The 24,428-nt window shown below is 36.7% G+C and overlaps 1 protein-coding gene across 1 annotated transcript in view; it reads left to right on the top strand.

Moving 5' to 3' along the window:
* Positions 1-24,428, top strand: part of ROBO2 (roundabout guidance receptor 2) — a 465,479-nt gene that overhangs the window by 421,976 nt on the left and 19,075 nt on the right. Inside the window, exons 21-24 of the mRNA XM_082784840.1 lie at positions 4,309-4,465; positions 10,368-10,628; positions 13,849-14,057; positions 23,055-23,237. Of these exons, the coding sequence (XP_082640966.1) occupies positions 4,309-4,465; positions 10,368-10,628; positions 13,849-14,057; positions 23,055-23,237 (810 nt within the window). The remainder of the gene's footprint in view (positions 1-4,308; positions 4,466-10,367; positions 10,629-13,848; positions 14,058-23,054; positions 23,238-24,428) is intronic.

The raw sequence follows: 24,428 nt of genomic DNA on the forward strand, positions 1-24,428 counted from the left end.
CTGTGGGTGGGTGAGGGACGGAGGGGTGTTCATCAGCAGCTCACCAGGGAGGCAGGAAACCTCCCAGATTCACGTTGCAGATAGGTATGAGCTTGCCTGCCCACTGGGACATTGGTGAAAGGTGTCACATTGGTCTCTAATGAGAAAAATAAAAGCCCCCAGAAAAACCCAAAGTGTCTTTTGCAAAACCTATTTGGAGCTAATTGGAGAATCCTTCCAGCCGTTGTGCCCAGCACTTGTCGGCACAATTGCAAAGCTTGCCTCGTCAGATCCTTTCCCTGATAGCACAGTTTTTACTGTGAATATGTTTCCACAGTGGTCCTCAGTTTATAGGCAACCCCCCAATGAACTTCATGAGGAGATTAATATTTTTGTTGAGTTGTTAACACATTCACCACTCTCATGAGCTGTTTGTAAATGCTGTATTTCAACCAAGAAACTCAGAGATAAAAGTAGGCCCCCCAAAATGATTAAAGTTTCAAAAAATGCACCAAGTCTGCATACAAACAGAATGTAAATTGTGTGTGTGTGCTGCATGTTATATTGGAAACACGACACATTTTCATTGGATGAAAATGATTGCAATATGTGTGATTGCATATTATATTTAAATACACCTTTTTCTTTATTTAATTTTGCTTACTTGTTGCTTTTGTTATATATTATTATGCATTTTTTTCAAGATGAAAATTGAAAAGCCAGCAATTAGAAGGAAAGTCTTCTATTATACATAACCAAAATATGAGAGCTGAAGGGACTTCACTTTCAAATTCCTATTATATCCATAGCCTTTTGAATTTCCACTGTAAGATGGAGCAATCACAACAGTAACAGATAAACTCTAGAAATGTCTTCTTTATGTCAATTTAAATGACTATTCAAATTGAGTGTTGAGATTAGAAGCATATAAACATTGGCCCATACCTCAGATAGGCAAAGGTATTTGCAAATCTTGTGTTCTCGTGGATAATATTAGCTGAGATAGAAAAATAGACTTATAGGTCTGACAGAGAGGTATGTGAGAGCTGAATTCATGTAACACTTCAGGAATGGTTCTTGTTCCTTGTATGTAAGGTGTATTAGCAAGAGGCCTAGGAAATTAGCTTGCTCCTGTGGCTACATGAAAATGCAGAAATTGATATGCTCAGGTACGTATGTGCCAGTTATCAGAGGGCAGTATCACACTTTAGATGTGTTGACATCTACAGCTTCCTGAGAACTTTCTGAGAAAATACAATTGAAGTTTTTTGTTAGAAAATGCCAGTTGATCAAAAGCTGGATTTTGAAAAAATATTTCAAGTGAAAAATATTTTGTGTAGTATTTCTCAGCCTGAAGTACAATTTTTGATGAGACATGGAGACTTCTGTTAACCTGCTTTTCTATGGCCAGACTACTCCTGTTGTGATCAAAACAGCTCACATCTGGATGTCCTGTGGCTCAGATGAGTGTCAGACTACTGGACTGCAGAGTCAGTATTTTGCTCTCCCTTGCTCACTAATTATGTCTGCAGTACAGACTAATTATCTCTGTAATACATGAGAAGTTGGGAGAGACCTTCAAATAGGCTGATAATTAGAGCATTATTGGAGTAAGAGACCAGCTTTGATTACCTAGTCCCATCAGGGTGAGCAGGGACTTGTTCTCTCATTTCTGCAGTAAGTACTACATATTATTCTGACTAAGTCTCTCTTCTATCTCCAATGAATATAATGAGAAATCTCATCCTAGTGTGGAATGAAACACTCAACTGCTTTGTGAGGTAGGGAAATTTTGTGGATGTACTTTGCACAGTTCCCACCTTATGTCAGTGCTGTGATCATCAGGCCGACTGGCAAATTCTTTTTCCAGGACCTGAATCATCTAGAGATTTAAACAATATAATTGAATTTCAGTGTGAGGAGACACTGAAATATCAAGCCTCATTGCTATGGGGAAACAAGGCTTCTGTGTTTCAAACACACATCAGGCATTATATCTATGAGGTGTCTGTTCCACTAGTCTGACAGGGGAATATTTCTGCTCATGAGGATAGAAGAAGAGAAATCTCCTGCCCAACTGTACAGCGTAGACTGCTTTCCCTACCAGTGATGACCTTGGACTTCCTTTCTTTTATTTCTTGATTTGAGATCAGATCTCTGCTTCACCCTTTCTAATAGCTCTGTTATCTTTGACCTTTCTCTACAACCCCACCCTTAATCCAGTTGAATCTAGCACCCCACACATCCAATCTCCATTTTACCAGTCTCCTCACATTACCAAGATGCTATACTTCCAAAATGTCCCTCTCCACCCCAGCTAGTCTCTAAACTGAACATCTCCATTTCTCTTCCCTGAGTACTCTTAGTTTAAATCCCCCTGTGACACACACACATACACACTTATGCATGTGCTTTCATCCCAAAGAAACCACTCCTGCCTCAGCTGTTATCTGCTCCTGATCCTTTTGACTTTTCTAAATTTTCCCCACAAATTTAAATTCACATCCTTCTTTTGTACCTGCTTCTAATGCTGCTTTCCCCCATACCTGTGCTTTGAAAGCTTCGTTTGCCCTGCAGAAGTTTCATATATTTGTTCCTTCATTGCCACCATCACTGGAGTTTCTTTACTGTTGATCCAAATGTTCTTTCCCTTTTCAATAAAACCTTCCTCTCTGCCAGGCTGCAAAAGGAGAGAAAAGCCTGTCTTGCAGCCTACTAGATGCAATATCAGTTCAGTTCCCATATAGTGAGTGACAGGATCTTGGCTGGACTTACTGTAAAATCTCCAAGACAAGCAAGGAAGAGCTCTGGTCTGGAATTCAGTAGTGGAAAGAGAAGTCTCTTGTGCAATCTGCTGTCAGACAGGCTGATTAGAAACCTTGCCGGACTCATTGCCCTGACTTTAGCAGCCATAAAAGGAGGAGAAAAGAGAAGTCTCGGCTACTTCTGAATCACACAGTCACGTTGTTCCTTCCCTCTCTCTATCACTTCTTTTTTTTGGTTCAGCTGACAGCTGGAGATAATGGAAGAGAGACATTGTCTTTTAGACCAAAAGCGCTGTGTCAAGTGCTTGTCTATGTTACCAGAATTGCACCTCCTTCTGGATGTGCCTAAAGCTAAGACCATGATATAGAAGGTGGTGCTACACAATGCCACCATGCCTTACTAGTCAGTTGTGGCTTTTGTGATTAATTACTGTTGAGATTTTTTTGTTGTTGTTGTCTAATCCTTATAAATAAGCATGAGATGGCTGTGTGTTAACTGAATTAGACTGTGCTTTCTGCAGCAGGCAAGACAGGAGTAACTGCTAGCTGGCTACCCCACTGGAAAAGCATATATGACAAACCATTCTTCCATCCAACAATCCAGTTTGAAAGCCTCGGTAAAATGGCAAGAGATGGGTCATGAAGTAGTCAAGGAATTTGAAATATTTTTGCTTGTGTCCCAGTCTTCCTACTAATGAATTCCTGACTAGAAAAAAGGGTCAGGGCAAAATAAAAGAAGCAAAACAAGTAGGAAGAGAGCTTCTTCTGGAAGATCACTTTCCCACAAATTGAAGTGTCTCAACTGGAAAACTGGGCAAAAGAATTATAAGAAAAGAAAAGAGAGCTCAAGTAAAATGCATTGCTCAATTCACTTCCTCAAGTTGTTCCATTAGAGCTGTATGTCAGGAATAGAGCCTGTTCTCTATAACAGCACAAGGTATTTGAATCCTGTGAAACAGGCAGTCCTAAAATATTGTAAATGACTTCCTGGTATTTTAAAAAATAGAACTTAGTAAATTCCTATCAGCAAAACACCACTTCTTTTTGGTTTTGACAACTTACACTTGTCGTTCTGGCTGAAAAAAATTGAGTCTAATGACAATGTTTTAGATTGTGTCCTTAACCTCTATGTTTTCCACAAAGAAATTATGCAAAACAGTGTTATAAGCACACCAGATTCTGACATTTGAAAGAATTTGCTAAGGTCCATTATATTTTTATCCACCAGTGATTGTAAGAAGTCATAAAGCATACATGAATAAATCAGTAAATGTATTTCTGAGGCAACAAGATATGTCTTTCCTTGGCACTATGGTGGTGCAAATATGTGGAGTTCACATAAAAAAAGTGACTTTAAACAATTATTCAGAATGTTTTTCCATTCTATTATTATTTATAACCTCTAACAACATTAGCACATTGATACTGATTCTGCTAAGATATAAATACATCTTCTGTTTTGGGGCATGCCATCTGGAATCCAAATTCTTTAAAAGAAATTAAAATAGCCAGCTTTTTTTCACATCATATCTCAAACATTTTATTTTTCTTTTTGAATTTGCAGGTGGCAAAGGAGGGAAAAAGAAGAAAAACAAAAATACTGCCAAACCCCAGAAAAATAATGGTTCAAATTGGGCCAGTGTTCCCCTCCCACCCCCTCCTGTGCAGCCACTTCCAGGCACAGAGCTGGAACACTACGGGGTGGATCAGCAAGAAGCAGGGTAATTTTTTTCATTTTCTGTTGAAGAAAAGTCTGTGGTTTGTGGAGATGAGGCTTTTTTTTTTTTTTTTTTTTTTCCAAATGAGAATGTTATTCTGTTTTGCTTAAAAAAATGAGAGCGCCTTATCCTATAGACCTATTGAAGGCTATGGAGGAGGAATATTGGAGTAGCTTCCTGTGATAGTGACTGAAGATGGAAATAAAAGTGACCTTGCTTCATCATCATGTAGGGTTTTCTCTGCTTACTCATGCTGAGAAGTATCTCACTTCACATGTAGCCTAATTGAATTCTGTTGGAACTGCTTGCAGATGATGGGACTCAGTGAGTAAAGATGACATAATCTGGCTCCTGTATTTTTTCACTGGTTTGATGTTTAGAAATATTGGAGCCAAAAGAACATAAACCCCACACTAAATTGGATTAATTTTAGAAGATCAACCAGTGGACGATAATCTTCTCATCGGCTCTTAGAAGAAATTTCACAGTTGAGGAAGGCATGTTATTTGTAGGCATTTTTTGAATTTAAACAACTCCTGAGTTTCTGGAACCTTACACTTCTTTTTTTGGATAGCTTAAACTTGTTCTTAAGGACACAAAATCACACAGAAAGCAGTAAATAAGAGGAAAGAGACATTTCCTGCACAGAGAACAATTATGGAATGCTTTTTATAATGTGAAATTACATGAAATACCAAATTGTCAAACGCTGGAGGAAAATCAGAATATATTAAAAAAAAAAAAAAAAAAAAAGTAGTTTACTGTGATCAGCTCTGTTGGAGCCCTTGAGAAACATTGGGGTTCGGTCTGGGACAAATCTGCCTGTTTAAATACATGGATTAATCAATATTTCCTAAGGATGAACATATGTTTTAAAAATCATTGTAATAGTTTTACTGAATAAAAATATTTCAAGTGCTATCTCTTTTGTAAGCATGAATTGATCATCGCTATTTTTATGGTGAAAATCAGAATTAAATGTTAATTTATGCGAAGTCTTCCAACTTTTAAACTGAACAGTAACTAACTCTAAGTCAGTTGAATTCCTTTTAAAATTCATTCAGGCTGTATTAGAATTAGAATTCCAAAGCAAATGTAAGGAAAAATGGATTTACGTAGTGGTTTTAAGTATTGTTTAAATCTCAAGGCAAAAATTGCAGATAGGCATTATTTTCTGTATCCTGTTATAAAAAGCTAAAATAAATTTAAGATGGTTTAGCCATATAGTATTTGTCCTTATCAGTTTATGTCCTTAAAACACGTGTTCAGTGATTTCACTAAAATAATTATGCTATAGAAGGCAAACAACTTGGATTTTCTTCAAGGACAATGAAATAGTATAAAAGGTAAATGGAAGTACCTTCTAGGGAAATCCCTTCTGACACAGGGCTTGACTCCTCAGTTTCATAAAATATCTGTTATCTAGCTACAGGGAATTATATTGATCACCAAGACAACACTGGTTATCTAAGCGTAAGGTAATCACCAGTGTTACAGGTTCCCAACAATTCAGTTTATCTTTCAAATTAGTAGTGATTGTAACAAGATCTTCTAGTGTGCATTTTACCAATCAAAGACAAATACAGAATCTTCCAGTATCAGTCCCAAGTTACAGCATTTTGCAAAAAGCTTCGATGAACCCAATGAAGCTGCAATGCCCATACTTCCTGAGGATCTACCCAATGCTAATAGTCATATCGTATTCAGGGGCTGATCTTGTTTCTGTGGTTTTCAACATTCTAAAATGGTATGAATTATAGACTGCATTCCTTATGCTCCATTTAATATTGACATGTTGAGTTTTAAAATGTCTTTTCTTTTTAATTTTTTTTAACTGTTTTGTTTTTCTTGGTTTTCTTTGATGTATACTATGTATGATAAGTTCAATGTGTTTTAACTTTAGAATTAATTATTTGCAGACATAATTATATTGTGAATTACAAATGAAAAATTAATTTCCAGTCAGGAAAACTGAAGACTTTGTTAAAGTTCTCACAATGTGATATAAAAGGTGAACATTTAGAGCAATAAAACAAGGAATCTGGCTTATAAACAGATACTTTTTCTGTGCTTCTCTTCCTATGACTCTTGAATTCAAGTGTGAGTTTCATTGGCATGAGTTCCCAAATAAACTAAACAATTTTGATACCTGATTTTACTTACTAGGTATTAACACCAGGAGCCTGTTGGCTAAAAACGTATAAGAAAAATCCACAACAGCAATGTTAGAAAAAACTCACGTAACTTAATCATAAAGGGAAGAAAAACAAAAACAAAACAAAAACAAAAAAACACATTCTTGACTCTCTCTAACATCTTCTCCCCAGAAGAATCAAGGTCTGCATTCACCTCCATTTTTCCATGAACTGCAACGCACATAAGAAAGGGTGAATACGTAAATCCAAGCAGCCATTCTTTGTGACATGGTATATTTGGGGATGTACTGATGTACTGTATTCCCGTTTAACCTGTGCAGAAAGTCTGTTTATTAGTATTGTTTCCCTAGTGAGCTCTTTTCTGTGAAACTTTACCCTTCTTCTTAGTTTTCTACAAACTGTGCTTGTTCCTTGCTGTTTTCCTTAATTTTCACTTGTATATACTTCAAGGTGTTTGAAATTTCTCTTTTCCTGGAGTAGCTTCCAATCAAACTTTCCCTTTCTGCCTTTTTCAGAGAAGATGCTTTTGATTGGTTTTATGTAATAAGCTCAACAGTAGAGAAATGCTTCTTTATTCTTCTTTATCATCTATTTATATATTTTTTTTCACCAGTAATATGCATGATCTTGAGCCAACCCTGGAAAAGGCAGTCTTCATATAGTTAACATTTGTTATTTTTATTTCTTACTATTGATCACACCTTAAAACAGAGTATTAGGTGCTGGATGTCAATATATGTGATAGTAGTTTTCTTTAAAAAAAAGTATAGAAGATAATACCTTTTACATTTAAAAAAAATAAAAGAATGCTTTCTTGCAGGGCCTAGAGAGGGAAGCTTTCTCTCCTGCAACAATGTTCGTATTGAACCAGAATTCTTATAGAATGTTTCCTATCACCTATCACCTTTTTTTTTATGTTGAAGAAGAAGCACTGTCAATGTAATGAACCATGCTTTTTAACAGAAAAAGATTAATATAGAATTAAAGTGCTAAGAATAAAATAAAAATATTAGAAATGTAAAGTTTCATGTTTGTCCAACAGAACATATTTAAGGACTTAAAATTGATTATTATGAAATTACTGTCAGAAGTCTCTATTGAAATTAAGGTGTTTGGAGTTTAATGAGAAGTATTTGGAAAAGGTTACATGCATTTTTCCAAGCTGTATTTACTCGGGGAACCAGAAAGAACATGGATGCGACCAGTATTGACTGTGGTGGTTCCAGAAGTTTAAATTACTGTGTAATTTATGTAGTTACTATATACAGATGATAGGTTTGCTTGCTTTTCTTTGCAGGTTTATTTTTGGTTAAATGCATTGTATAATTGGTGGCTTTTTGCACATTTTACATTATAAAGGCAAACATTTTCATACCTGAAATTTTTAATCTCAATATCCTAAGCTTCAGGCTTAGGCTCCTTTCTATTTCAAAGAAGACCTAGGTGAAGATCAGTAGTTGTGCAGAACCTTCTTGTTAAGGAATAAACAATCAAGCTGAACATTTGGGGGTTTGAAACAAGTGGGGTCAATAGGAGATTACATCAAAAGCCTATTTATGCGTTATCAGAAAGCCACTAAGGAGTCTCTTACAGCCCTGCCCCTTTTAAAGAAGCCATTACAAGAAGCATAAGGTTGAGAGTGTAAAAGTGTAAAAGACAGAGCTGTTGCACTGTAAATTTTTAGCAGCATGAGTTAGGATGGTCTCTTCACCTTTAGGTGCCAATGTCATGAGTAAATATTGCTAGGAAAGAGAAATTAGAGCTAGTAATACCCTAACCATCTCCTAAGCAGTCAAATTTATATCATATAACATTTTCTTAAAATTCCATGTTATGAAAATGGTAATGGATCAGTCACTCATAGCTCCTAATGCCAGCTGTTAAGATGCAACATTCATTTGTCCCTATGTATACATAACGTGCGTGTGTATCTGTGTACAGTTACATCTAGATATGGATTTAAAGTGACACCAGCTTTAATTAAAAGATGTATTTTCCACAGGCTTTCATATGATTAAGCCAGATTTTAATCTGTACTCTCAAATACAGCCTACACACTTTAGAATAAGGAAAAAGAATTTTAGTTAATTTTAGAAACCTTTGTTTTTGCTTAAAGTCAATCTTCTGTTCATAGGACAGGTTATGAAACTTCTCTGTTCCCAGCATTTTTGTAACCTAGCTCCTCACATGAGAAAATAGGCTATGATTCATTTTGCTCTGGTAAATTGGTAATTCCTTCCAAATAAGGAACCTTAAAAAAGGTTCCTTTTCTTGAGAAATAAACTCTATAACTCAATGCATAGTTAACTGTATTGCAGACAAAAGGGTGTACCTTGTCTGCAGTCCTTGAAGGTGGAAAGAAGATGTGACTTAGGTGATGCTTGGGGAATGGCCTTTAGTGTACAAGATGATTTGACAGTGAAGGAGCTGTGAGAGCTTTTGGTTGTCTGCTTGTCTTTTCAAAAGAGCTGTCTATCTTGAGGTATTTTGGAATACACTGAGAGTTAAGAAATGTGTGCAGATACTCAAGGGACTGCAGAGTGGATGTGTTGAGGATGGGAAGAATAGACAGTGGTGTGACTTGAGTGAAGAACAGACAGAAGATTTGAGTGGTGTGATTGTCAGCAGAGCTGTTTACAACAGAAGTTGTGTTCAGATTAGGGAACTGCTCTGGGGAGATAATGTTCTGGGTATTTCAACAGTCACTAGGGCCTATATGTTTTGGGTGGTGCAGGGACAGGATCCTGAGATGGTACTGTAATACAGCACCAGACTGAAAGGTCTGTGATAAGAACAGAGACAGGAAGGGATTGAATTACTGACCAAGTTTAAGATTATAAGATTATAAAGTGTCTGTTTCTAGCCCGGATCAGGTATTTCTTCCTTTCCCTTAGTGTAAGACCAAAAATGGAACCAGAAAAAATGTAATACCTATTAGAGCATTTCTTATATGTGAAGAGAGAATTATCAAATTCTCCTTCAAATTGAAGGACATTGGTGGTTGTTAACCTTTGAATTTGCTTTGGGCAGGTGTATTGAAAGTGTTCAGAACTTTAGCGCTGTCTAGGTAAGTCCCAAGAATGTTTGGTTAGGAGGTGGGGTGCTGGCAGAGCTGTCAACATGCATGCTAGATGTATCTTAGCTGGCCGTGCGGGATAGCATATGCTAAGGTCAGTGCTGCTGTGACATAAATGTGTTACGCATCATTGTAGATAGCTATACACTATGTGGAAAGACCAAAATGTATGTGGAAAGTGTGGGGTTTTATTTAAACTACAAACTAAAAAAAAAAAAAAAAAAACACAAAAAAAGACAAATAAAGTGGAAGGTGGGAGTAAGGAAGCACATAAGGGCAACTGTGTAAAGCTCACTCTGCCTTTTAAGAATGCTACTATTTTCATGTCTAGGTCAATTATCAATACATTCTCCGAGGTTAATGATCCAGGAAGTGAGTTAGTTCATTTTTGTTGCTGATTGTGGGGGAACATTATTTTATTGCCATTAACAAATGTGATAATGTATCTGTAATTATTTTGTTGCACATCTTATTCAAGTTGCTTAGCAGTTGTGGGGAAAAATTAAATGGAATCACTAAGGAGGATTTAAGCAATTATGACCCTATTTTCAGTAAATGTTAAATCTCACACTGTATGCAAGGCTTCAATCTGTAGCACAAATCCTGTATATCCTCTGCTGCACCTCAGAGCTGAGATTTGATATATACTAAGTTTACTTGGTTTTTATTTTAGATATGACAGTGATGGTTGGTGTCCGCCTTTGCCCGTTCAGACCTACCTCCATCAGGGCATGGAGGATGAGCTTGAAGAAGACGATGATCGTGTTCCCACACCTCCTGTGCGAGGAGTAGCTTCATCACCTGCAATCTCCTTTGGACAACAGTCAACTGCGACCCTCACACCTTCTCCACGAGAGGAGATGCAGCCAATGCTTCAAGCCCACCTTGATGAATTAACCAGGGCCTACCAGTTTGATATAGCAAAGCAGACATGGTAAATGTTTGAAGGGTGCACCTGCAGCTTGGGAAATGAAAGCATAATAATAATCTATTCCTTGGTGGCATAAACATCAGTGGTGCTCAACAAATTTCAGTAATGTTTCCAAAACCATAAGATAGAAAAAGAAATAGCAAAACTGTATCTACAATGCAAAGGCCTTAAACATTGGTAGTTGCTTTTGAAACCTTAATGCATGGCAATATATTAAATCTTGGCTAAAAACACATGAAAATAATATTCCTCTGGAATTCTGCATATATGCAACTGAAAAGTTAACACCCACCTACTGACAACTTGTACGCAGTTCACAGTAGTCTCTTCTCAGGCTAGCAAAAGGCATGATTTTTTAAAGAATTTCAGTAATACTGAGAACCTCAATTTCTGCTTAAAAATTATGCTAGTTACTTGAAATAGAAATGTAGCAGATTTTATTCCTTGTCACATGAGAATGAAGCATTTGTAAATCTGACTGTATTTTGAAACACCATGAAAATTTCTGATTCATAAGGAAAAAACAGAAATGGCAGGAAGGAAGTTGTTAGAATTTACAGAGTGGATCTTGCATATCAGAGTGCTTTATGCTTATTTAAGGGAAGAGCAAGCAAATATCACAGTAACATTTCCCCTGTAAAACAAACAGAAGCAGTCTCTTTGGGGACTGAAAAGGAACTTGTCATCTGCACCAGATGGGGATGCGATGAAGGTCAGTTGCTTTCTGGATGTTCCCTAAGTGGCAGTTGTCCTTTAAAAACTTTTATATCCAGACAAAGCCCAAGACTCTCAGAGGACAGGAGTAGAGATAGTTACTGAGTGGCACGCTGCCAGTGGGGAAGCAGGCTTTCCATACTGGTGAATAAAGCCACGAAGTTATTCAGCTTGAGCTACCATAAATAGACCAGGCAGGTAGGCAGGCCGTGCCAAACCAAAGCCAGCTGTTTTCCCTGGACACTGCTGAAGCCTGGAGGCTTGTCTGCAATCTGCACTTCATCAAAGGGTACTTTGGTCTCACGGCGGTGCCACGCTGCCAAGCACAGAGCCCAGCCTGCTGTGGGACAGACCCAAATCCCAGGCAGCAGCTAAACCTGGCCTCTTGAAGGTTGCTGGCTTGCGAGCCAGCACGCAGATGCACACCTCGTCTGAACAGGCAATTGCTCCTGCATTTTGCAGCTGTTATGCTTTCTACACCCTGCAAACTGCAGGTGCCAGTCTGGTAGTGGATAACATGGCTGAACTCAGTAGCAAAGCCTCTAGCTTTGGATGGGAAAGGTCCTGCTCCCTTTTTGGAGAAATGAAAATTGATCAGGGACATTCATAATGTACTTAGGAATATACAGGTTTTAACATCACTCTTTTATAAGAGCACAGTTAATTGTACATGAAACTAAAAAAAAAAATAATGATATAGAGGCAATAACCTGTATTTTCATACTAATACCTTACAGTAGGTTTTGGGGTAAATATTGGGAGCTGAAAATAGAAGTAATGTGATATTGTTTGGCTGAAGACACACCATGCTGTTAATGCATCTAGTGAAGGCTGTTCAAAGTCAGTGAAAAGTCCTCCACTGTCTTAAACGAGAAGGAAGATTTCTTTATTTTCTTTTCACAAGTTAACCTGTCAAGTGTAAAGGGGAGAAACAACAAGGTGAAACCTATCAGATAGGTTACTGTAGGAGTAACAGAAGATACCAGACAACTAAGAATTTAAGAAAGAGCACATTAGTGATTACAGGAAAAGTACATAATCATTATGGCCTTGATCCAGCAAATCACTTAAGTATATGCTTAACTACAAGTACATGAGAAATTGACTTCAATTGTTCTATCACATGCTGAACATTAAGCATATACTTTAGTATTTTGCTTGATTAGGAGCTAATCACACTGTTTATTGAGGGTTAGTGAGATCATAGTGCCCTTTTGCGCAGTGTTTTGAACATTACATAGCCAAGACCCTGGTGTCCAGGGAGAAAACTATTCAAGAACTGTTAATCAGAAGGGGGCTGTATATCAGAAATGAAACCTTTGCGCTGCAAATAAGCCTTAGGATAAGCAATAATTTAAAACCTACACATGAAGGCAAAAAGAGATTCCAGTGGTCCATAACATTTACCATGACATTCTCCAATCTGATAGATTTACATTATGAAAAAAGACTGTTTGCATAGCAAGAATTACTGTGCTTATCAAGTGTAGGCAATAATACAGCACCAAGTGCTCAGTGAAAACACAGTAGATCTAGGTAGCCTTACAGGTGACAGTTGCGATTTTTTTCTGGTATGCTGGTGACCAAGCAAAAGACCAGCAGAGTCCTGGTCCACATCCAGCATTCTGCCAATTGGCATCAGGTCACAGCACCTCATGAATAGCCCCCCAAGGCCTCCCACAAGGCTCAGCTAGTGAATTCAAGTCCCATTCATGCTCCTATGCCAAGGGCAGTCATGTCTGGGTCCCCTGACACAGCTTGCTGTGTACCTGTAGTGCTGTGAAAAAAAGCTGCATTGAAAGCAGAATTAAAAGCTGATGGTTGTTCTTCTCCTCTTTAGAGTCTCAGAGACCACATAAGTGAAAATCCAAGCCCAGTGCTTGCCTTTGGCTATTTAGCTATCCTGTGGGTGTTTTTTATCTTTGTTTTTCTTTTTTTTTTTTTTTTTAATTGTGATTGCTGCATGCAGTAATTTCATGCATGCATGCCCTAATACTGCTGGAAATAAATCAATTAAACTACTTGGAATTAAGCAAAATAAAAAGTCTTTACTGATAATGAATTCATTGGACTTCAAGATTTATTCTGCCCTATTGGTCATTTCCTCCTCTTGAGGGTGAGTTTTCCATAAGACCATTGAGTCTGTTCAAGCAGAAGGAAAAAAAAAATAAATTTGGCTCAAATGTGTGATTTGCAAGGTGGAATGTTGGTTGACACACTTGTATAGTAGGCTGGGATTCATTGTGCTTTTCTGTGGACTTCCTACATGATTTATGTACTATCCGGTTACATCAGTTCCTCACCTGTTACAGGATGATCTTGACCTTCCCTGTGTTACAGGAGGGGTTGTATATTTAATATTGGAAAGTGCACAGGCTTTATTTGAGTTTGACCTAACAAGCATATTTTGTAAATCTGCATGATGACTTACTGAGAGTCTGATGTTCTGTTGACCATGGGGTACAAAGTTTCACCTGTTCTGATGCTGTTTTCCTGTTTGTTTGTGTAGGCACATCCAAAGCAATACACAACCTCCTCAGGCTCCAGTTCCGCCTCTAGGATATGTATCCGGAAACCTTATTTCAGACTTGGAAACAGATGTTCCAGATGATGATGAGGATGATATTGAAGAAGAAACTGTAGAAATCAGCAGGCCACTGAGAGGTCTAGAGCATACTCCAGGCTCCAGTATGGACAATCTAGACAGCTCTGTGACAGGTAACCAAACACGGTAAACATTGACACCAGCTTGTTCCTCACAGTAAAATACATCATTAATCAAACAATTTTTAAGTGAAAATTTATTCCACTCTATTTCTGTAACATTTAAAATGTGTTAATATTAAACACTAAAGTTAAAGGAGGATTTGAAAATACTTTACTTTGCTGCAAAATGATAAGAAAATTCATGAATTTTAAAAAGCTTTAAAGACTTGAAAGAAAACTCAATTATATCCTAGCTTTCATGAAAAGTTCACTCTACTGGAGAAGCAAGCCAGTTACATAAAAAGGAGGGGGAAGACCTCAGCTTAGGAATATATATTTCAAAATCAGGAGCAGCATAAAAATTTTATCTTAGATCACTTTCAGATATTTCACTGGGTAAATGCTTTTACAGATGAACACAAGGAAGTTAAAAGACTTCATACTAAGTGTAGTTGGATCAGCACAACATTTGCTTGTAGCGTAAATATAACATTTATGTAGGAAAATGTGTACTTTGAACCTATTTTGTATTGCTGAAATTAGTAATTGTTCCCTTTCAGTGAAGATATTTAATTATTCTGACACTCCTTCTCCCTGCTTTTCTCCTTTTGCGTGCATTGGAAAGTTACAATAGGGATCATCAAAGGGGAACTAGAAGGATATGATAACCTAACATACAGAAAGTGAATAAATAAAATTGCTGTCGATAAAATATAGTCAGGGAAATATATATGTATATATATATTTTTTAAATACAGACTTTATATGGGCACAATGAGCTTTTTTAGAAGTCACCATATTTCCCTTCAGGTTGAACTTGGACTTCTATATAATATACTATATCCACAATGTACAGCTTTCGTATAGACCCAAATGTACATAGTGTCCACAGCTCATGATGGCTGGTGGCTGCTTCTTCAGTCTTTTATCTCTGTGGAAGAAAGCTAGTTGTTAGCTGCACCTGCAGGGAGACTGGCTCAATAACACATTACTACAACAGCACTGCTTATTTTTTGTCTTGTTGTGGCCTTTGCAAATTCTAAGAATTTTGCACCCTTTTTTAAACATTGTTATTCTGAAAACACTACAGGAATATGACAGTGATGGAACATCAATACCTATAATTTCCTTCCCTTTCCCTTGTTAATTAAATAGTGTGTTGCTTTATCCCACTTTCCAGGTTTTCCCTCACCCTAGGGCCAGACTGCTTGCCAATCTAATTAAGACTTAAGAACTGTAGCTCTAATGCTGCAATTTGAAGTCTGGATCCAACTGAAGGCTGTAGAGTTAAAGTTTAAATCCCTGAATTCTGAAGGTTAACTTATTAGTGCATGAGTATGTTAAGTCACTTTGCTTGAATTTCTAGTATAATCTCCTTCAGGCTATAATTCTGCATATTTTTGCATATCTCACGAGTGGCTCAGAAACCTCTCCATTAGGAATGCAGTAAGGGTTTTTGCACTGGTAATATAGAAATAAATAAATAAATAATCAGGTTGCTATATATTTTCCATTTGGAATGTATTAATATGTTGGTGTTGATATATCCGTAAATCAAAAAATTAGTTTTTTGCACATTTACATTTTCACCTAATATTTTGGACCAGCAAAGTAAGGAACAGATGTATTTCTGCTACAATTCAAGGAATTTTGTGCTCATTGCAGTTTATGTTTTTATGAATAACATTCAAGCTTTTTTTTCTTAGTTAAATATGTTACTTAATTATTGAAATGTTAAAAACCTGCTGGTGTTATTTTTTTGTTTGTTTTTGTTTTGTTTTGGAAGAAATTCAGCAGAACCTGGTAACATAGACTGAGCTTGTTTGTAAGGTGATCTAAGTGCACACCCACTCATCCCTACCACCTTCTCAATGTTGTTTCACCCAGCTGAAAATTAAGGTTTTTCTTTTGCTTTTTCCTTTGCTTGTTTAATTCCTGGCTGGATCTGTTCCGTGATCTGGTTCACTGCATGGCAATGTGTTTGTCAGCACTGCAGGAGGGGGCTGTGCAGTCAGAAGGAAAGCAAAATGACAGGCTGCCCCAATAGCTTATAGCCAACACTTATATTGGCTTAAAAGAATTAGGAAACTATAGCCCTGCAAAAATACATCCAGCAAGTTAGTTTAAATAATCTATAAAATTGCAAACTCTGAGAATAAGAAAGCTGCTGTTTTCCTTGGTTACTATGTGGGCAAAACCTTAATTTTCTGAGCTGGACTTGTTTTTTATTAGGAGGCAGAAGGAAATTGCTTGTTTTACTTGGGACAATTGTTTCAAAAGAGAATTTTAATTTTGTGTATCTGTTTCTGTTAACCTGTCCAGGTTGCATTTACTAGTGTTAAGGAGGGTATAAAACAAATTGCATCCATTGTTTCTAAGCTGTTTCTCATTCTCTTGATTGCTTTTAGAATACTGTAGAAGAATTATTTATTTATTTATTTATTTATTTAACTGAGAAAATACATGTATAAGCTACTTCTTTACTTCTTTTCATAGGGCTTTTGATGATTTAAACAAGCACTTTCCTAGGAAACTATGTACTACATTTTCATTTCTTTAAACATTACATTATATCAAAAAAATGGAGGCAAATGAGAACAGCTAATCTGGAAGAAGCAATATTTCTGTACATTTTTAAACATGTCCTGTGAGTTTAGTGCTTGTAGTAAAAATAAATTGGCATTCCTCAGTCAAGACTTCCCCAGAATAGAATTGCTGTACAATGAGCAGGATGTGTTTCCTCACTGTTAGCACGCCTCAGTGATGGCTTGAAGACACCCACTCCAGGAGTGCAGTGGTACTTTGTTCTTCACGGCTGAGCTGAGACTGAGGTTTTCATCCAATGCCAAATTTGGGATTCTCAACGGGGAAACACTGGCACTGGGTGAACCGAGCTCAGACTGCTAAATTTCTCTGAAACCACAGTGTTGCTCTTATAAACTGCTTAAAAGTTGGGTTGCCTTCCAGGCTCTTGAGTTTTAGTTACAGCTAACTGGAGATTCAGACAGGGATTTAATCTGCGCTATTAAGCTTTTCTCTTTGCAGGTGACAGAGACATAACATTGACATGTATAACAGAGTGAGGAGAAAGGAGAAGTACACAGTAACTGTATCGTAATATTTTCCAGATATTGCAAAGAAAACTCAAGGAGGGCGGCTTAGGTTTGGATGTTTGTATAATGGAATAAGAAATCAAAGTCAATGTTTTGATTTGTTCCCAAACTGGTTTTCTAGGATACTAAGTTCCTAGTTTGGATTTAAAGACAAAAACAAACAACAACAGCTGAAAAGCAGGTCTAAAACTTCTGCTAACTTGATTTTCTGTTCACAATCATTTAAAGTTCCTTTTGCTTTCACAGACACATTGAAATTTGCTTTATCTTTTGCTTATTTTTAGTGTTTACCTTTATAATGAATTGCTGTGGAGAATTATGGCATGAAAGGTTATGAAGAGTCTTATATTATTCTACATTAATAGATGTAATTAATTGCATATAATGAATATATGAAATTATTTTTTCCCAATGAAATAACAGAAGAACGCTAGGTTTTGTCAGATCAAATTACTATTGTTGGGGGGCTTTTTTAGCCCTCCCCTTATCTTTTCTTCCCCCAGCTCCACTAGTGAAGTTAGTAGTTCAGTCCTAGTGCATTTTTACTGAGGGTAGAGATACACCCATTAACTAGCGTGGAAATTAGAACAGGCCCTCTTCCTCCCTAACTGATACAAACTGATAGAAGCAGAAGGATATTCTTGTAAAGAATGCCATTACATACAGATAGCAAAACTTTTTTTTTTTTCTTAATAAAATTATCGAGATCTGAAATTATAAAGATTGCTATAGGTTATATAGCTCAGTAAGGAAGAAAGTCACTTATTTGGCATGTTTTGGTCTTGATTAAAAGAATCAGTGATCATTGTCTGTATGGTAAAAGTTGTTCATTCATTGTGTCTGAGCACAAGTGGAATAATTCTTGGAAATTACACAAAATCATTTTTGTGAACCATATTTTACCATAGCAGAGTTCAGTATTTGTATTGATTTGGTTAGGGATGCCTATTGCAGAAGATTCTATTTTATAAGCAGTTAGACAGATAGCATTTAATAGGAAGAATGTGTATCATGGATTAAATATGTGCTCAGAAAATAGGAAACTGCTAGTTTTTGTATCTCATAAAAATGGTAATGCAACAATTAGCAGGGTCATATTATAAAGCGCAGACTTTACTCTAGCTTAATGGATCGAGGGATATGCATTCATCAGCAAGGATGGATTTAGCATAAAACGACATGTAAATGAATTGATGACTGATCATAAATTAATTTTAGTGCTGAAGAAGTAATAGAGACACAGCAAGATGCCACTTTATCATAGTATTTTACAGCTCAGCAACATTTGAGCAACCACTTAATGTTCTGTGCGCATTTCTTTTCTAACAGCTTGAATAAATTTGAGAATTTTTTTGTGCCTTTCAGCAATACGGAAACCAAAAAACCTAAAAAGATTGAAAATGCAAACACAAATAAATTTGGCTAAATGACATAAATTCATTTTTCATTAAATGGTTATGAAGGACATTAATTATGGTTGGACCTCTGAAGTGCCAAATATGTATATGTGTTTTGACTCAATTTATTTAGAGTTTCCTGTCCCCACATAAAAATTTTAAAATATTAATGGTTTATTTTAGTTGTATACATTTAATATTTGGGATATCTCTGGGGAAGTATATTGTAAAGTATAAGTCCAAGCTGAATTTTTAAAGTATGATCACATTTATTCTGCATTCAGGAATTTCCATTATTCATGTTTATTCTAATGTTACAATGACTACTGCCCCCTGTTATTTCATCACTTCCACTAAAATTATTGGTCATTCTTCTTTATAATCATGACCAAAGAGGTCAATGCCTTTCTCCTATACACAGACTAGAGGAATTCTGTAACCAATTTCAGCTGGAGTAGCATCAGTCCCTGGGGACTTCACCCATACCTCACAAACCTGATCAGTCTGGTCCTGTTCCATCAAAAAACCTGCAGAGGAATAGTGACTTAACATTAGCATGCACTTAATGGTCTTATAAAGGAAAGCACATAAGCATGCCCATACAAGTCCCAGTAACATTGGTTGTTAATTTTAAGCATGCATGTAGAGTTTTGTGTATGCAGAAGAGTACCAAATGGAATTTTCAGAAATGTTAGGTTTGTTGTGAGCAGCTTTTATTTCACAAGTGCATTAGATTTTTTTTTTCCCTGAAGTAAAGCAAGAATACGCCTTGCAAAGAAAAATACTGTTTTTATTGTAGGCAAAATACCACTAAAAGCTGTAGTGCGCAACCTACAAGAAGCTAGCACCTCAAGTACCCCTACCTTTCCCTGAGAGCAAAGAAGCTTTCTGTTTGCGTTAGCACCAAGAGATATTTTATGGAGCAAGAAAACAGAGTTCAACTTTTCACAGAATTGATTTTGTTCCACATAAAGCATTTACTGCTGCTGTCAGCAAGAGTAAAATTTACAGTTGCCAGAAAGCGTAAAAACTCAAATGTGCTCTTGGAAAACACATAGTGAGTTGCATGTAAAGGAGACACTAAAAGCCTATTTCATTCCATTTGCAAATGCACAGTTGATCTGAAAGGGATGTCAGCATCTCTTATCCTGCCTTTATTCAGAGAGAAACAAATGTGCATCTAATTTGGGAAAACAAGAGGCCGGTGGATGCCATTAGAGAAGGCATCCCCATGTGCACCCAGTGAACACAGCTACATGGTGGCTTGAGGGGCCTGGGCTGGGCTGCAGCAGGCCCGTGCCAACTGGGCCATGTCCACACCCCTGGAGGGCAAACACAGGCAGAGTGAATGAGTGGATATTATGAGAATTCACCAGGTTAGCGGCACACACAGCTTTTGGTGATGGCAGCTTGCTGACTCGAGCAGTTATGAAAAGCTTTGCTTCGGTTTGCAGTCTGCAGGTGGTCCAGCAACCAGAAGTCACGTCATCATTTGCTTTAGTTGTTAGCTGCATTGACGTCCTCACCCAGTATAGCTCACATCCATGCCAGGATTGAGCCGTGCTTGCAGCATGACAGGTGCTGCCTCCTCACGTAGGTGATAGAGGCGAGGGGAAGGAGAAGCGACCCATGGGCAGAGTGCCTGTTGGTGCTCTCTGTCCATGGGAGTGCAGAGGAGGTCAGGAACAGGGCTTGTCTAGAGAGTTAGCCTGAAAAATTGGCAGTCTGAGGACAATGCTCTACTGATAATTAACATTTTGGTGTTGTTAAGAAAACCTGGCATGGCTATGAGTATGTAAAGAGAGAGATGTATGCACATGTGTTGGACAGAGCATTAAGGACGTTTGCAGATTTTAAGTACATCTCATACTTAAAATGTGAACTCTTTTTTTCAGCTGGATTGAGCCCTTCTAAGAGTAGATGAAAAATAGCAACTGCTCCTAGAGACACTTTAAAACTGTTCCATGATCACATGTATTATATCCTACGCAACAGCTCAGTGGCTGGTTAGCAAATGGACAAAACAATGTAAGCAAATGGAAATTCAACCTTAATTACCTTTAAAAGGTCCTCCAGTATATTAGAAACCTATGTATATTGGTGCATACTCTATTCAATATGTATTTCCATATGCATCTACACAGAAAATAGAATCATATAAAACCCTTGGGCCCTGAAACTAACAAAATACATTGTAAGTTTTCAGCACCTGAATATCTTTGATATCTGCAGGTCTAATCATATTTTATGTTTCAGCTTGTGCTTACATATTTTGCAGGATGTGTTGATAAGCAATTGTTTGAAATTGTCCTCAGCTATAGCATTTCATTTTCTTACATCTGCACGAAGTGTTTTATCTCTAGTATCTCTTTTCATACACAATCAGAAACTCTTACTAAGACTTTCTACTCTCCATTCTCTATGATGTTCTATCACACTTTGATTGTTAGTTCAGATTGTCAGTTAGTCTTCTCAGAGGAAATGAAGTTTTAGCCTTCCCTTGCTGTTATCTAGGCTTCCTTACATCTGTCTACATCAGGTCAAATCTGTTTGGAAAATAACAATTTTTTGTGTGCTCTTGGCAAGCAGAATCAAACCCTGTCACTCTCTGTTGCACTTACCACACTTTCTGCCTGTCTGACCTCCATAGACCTTTTCAGTTTATTTTCTTGTATCTTAGGAGTGTATGGACTTTTGTTTTTGTAGCCCACCACTTTGCTGACATTAAAGATTCAGTCACTGCCACATCACAGAATAATCTGTTGTTCTCAGGCTGTTTGATGCAGCATGCTACAGACTAAATTTCAGTATTCATTTATTGTACTCATTTCTTATTTTCTCAATATATTTTATATTTTACATGATGTATGTAGTTATATAGATATAGTTATGTAGCCTATCAGTTTGGTTCTAATAACTGGGTCAGCATTGATTTACTAGTTAACGATTTCAAACAAAATAATAATTTATTGGACAAATATTAAAAGCGCTTTGAAGAACATGACTTACACTGCTGTACATTTTATATATATTCACATAAATTCACCTGTGCTTACTGAATAGTAAAGTCAAGGCCATTATGTATCTTTCCACGTGTTGTCATATTTTGGAAAACTGGTTCTCTGCAGATCCTCATTGGTTCATTGGGATTTTTCTCAACATATGTATGCCACTTTTTAAAAAGCAGCCTTCTGCAGCCTTCATCTTCATTATAAGATGAAGAGGAACCTGTGCCATCTCAGAGCAATAATACTCTATGTCTACATGGTGCCATGCAATGCCATGTGGTGACAGGTCCCAAAAGCAGTGTGGTAGCTTTGTACTTTAACTGGGTTTGGTAACAAATAAGTGGGGCTGCCCTGTTCCTGGAGCAAAGCTAGCTGTGTATTCTTTGCCTCATTTTCCAATGCACGTTGTAGAATTATCCTGTGATATTTATGCATGATTTTCAGAAGTACAAAACACCATCAACTCCATCTGTAACCTCAAAAGAAACAGAATTTCAGTACTTCCAGAAAATTTGAATTCAGTGATGGCTTTGGAAAATACATATTGTACTGTTGATAGGTCCTTTGTGCACTGAGAAAAATAAAAGAATATAAGTGAAGAGTAAAATATGATTCCTTCCCTCAGTGTTTTGCTCTTCACATTTTAATTACATCAAGATTTCTATATTCCTTTTTTTTTTTCTTTTTTTTTTTCCCCACTGGTATCTGGTTTTCTGGGTCCATTTTTATGACGTTGTTATCACTTTGCTCTCCTGCAGTGGTGGTAATCTATAGCTAGAAGGTATGGCTCACTGACTGACTCAGTATTCATTTTGAGTGTGTATTTGCTCTGCTCTTGAATGTCTATTTCTAACCTGTTAAAAAGGAAATTTTAATCCCCCGGAATGAACTACCTTACATCAGCTTTGTTTGGGCCATAAAGATTGCTCATCTGTTTCAAGGTTTGTTTGAGAAAATGATATGATGCTGGTCTTGTTCAGGATAACTTTTGAAGCCTATGTCTGACTTCAGCCATATCTGCTGAGACATACACTTGTGCTGTCCTAAATTAAGACTTCATTTTGCAAATATTGAACTAGATACTGCTGTAAAATAAGTCAAGTAAAAAAAAAAAAAAAAAAGTATTAATTTGGGTCTCAGGGAAAATATATTAACTTTCAAAAAAAATTTTTCATGCTTGTAGAGGATGTGTATCATTTTGTTTACAGGATGAGAGCTACATGGAGCAAGCTATGAATGGGATCCCATTTAGTTGTGACAGTGCTCTTTTATATCAAATTGTTTCAAATAAACTTTGGGTTTCCTGTTGAGAAAGAACATATTAAGTGGGTCTTTAGCCATTAAATGAATACTGTTCTTTTGTACAAAGTGTTGTCAAAGTAACTTTGAGTTTCCTGTTGAGAAAAGACATGTTAAGTCAGTCTATAAACTTTAGATGATCAAAAAATATCAAATCTGTACAACTCACTAGACCCCTACATTTGTTTTTAGGTTCAATGGTAAATGGATGGGGTTCTGCGTCTGATGAGGACCGTAACTTTTCTAGTCATAGATCTAGTGTAGGTAGCTCCTCAGATGACTCGATCTTTACCAGCGGCAGTTTTGCACAAGCACTGGTTGCAGCAGCAGATAAAGCTGGTTTTAGGCTGGATGGAACCAGCCTGACAAGAGCAGGTTTGTAGACTCAAAATTGATGCTTTCTGCATGAAGGGTGTCTCTGCCTGTTCTCTTCTTTTCAGTGAACCTGCGTTTTACTTCACATTTGTCTAACATGCATGTAGTAAGGTGGATGGAGATATTTTTATCAGTATATTTTAAATGAAACCTTACATTATGTTTCATTTTAGTCACTTGAAGAAATTAATAGCACAAGCTTCTAATCAGCACTTCTAGTCTGCTACTATTTCTCTTTATGCTGACTCCTCAATAGATTTACTGACATATGCTCTGTTTAATATTTCGGTGAAGAAATCACTAATTCTGTGATGCAGTCTTTGATGATTTCATTTCTGCAATGTCTCCTCACAATCATTTACATTTTCAATGATTAAAATCACATTTAAACTGTTATCTCCATCCCTGCTTTTCTGTTGCATCTTCCTGCAAAAAAAATGTATTTTTCTGTGACGTTTTTCTAAACATGGGGGTGGAATGGTGTGCTTTTATTATTAACAATACAAACTGTTTAAAAGTATTTTCAATCAGCTGGCTTTAAAAATATTTAATTCAATAAATTATTATATTTGATTGAATTTAACTTTAATTATGCCAACTAAATTAGCCAAGTTAAATGTAACAGAAGTGACTACTACTTTTGAAAACAACCAATCTTATCTTCTAGAATGAATGAATGAAAAGTAAATATAATTTTATTCATAGTTTTAAAGCTCCTTATTTTATTTTTAGGAAAAACAAGCATGCAAAAAAACATACTTTTAAATATTTGCTACAGAGAATATGTTTGCATTTTCTCAGTCTTATTGAAATAGCAAAAATACCTCATTATTTAAATCCAGACAACCTAATAGTAAATATGAATTTGGGTCATATCTTCTGTTACACTTTCTCTTCCTATTCCTACCCACAGTTCCCATAATATTCCTATCATTTTAAAATTTTAATTATTTGTCTTGTATAAAGTCTATCCGTCAGTAAAATATGTGCATTCAGGATAAATGTCTCCAAATGTTAGGGATAATAACTGCTGGCTTTCTGCATATGATGACTTTATGACAAACGGTGGCTTTTAGGAATTAAGAAAAGAATCTACAATCCTAAGCCAACAACAAACTACAGGGTGAAATTCCAGCTTTTTTTAAATCATTGAGACCTTTCCCATTGAGTTTGGTTAGACATAATCATCCT

The sequence above is a fragment of the Aythya marila genome, assembly GCF_965140915.1.
Source record: "Aythya marila genome assembly, chromosome: 1".
NCBI lineage: Eukaryota > Metazoa > Chordata > Aves > Anseriformes > Anatidae > Aythya > Aythya marila.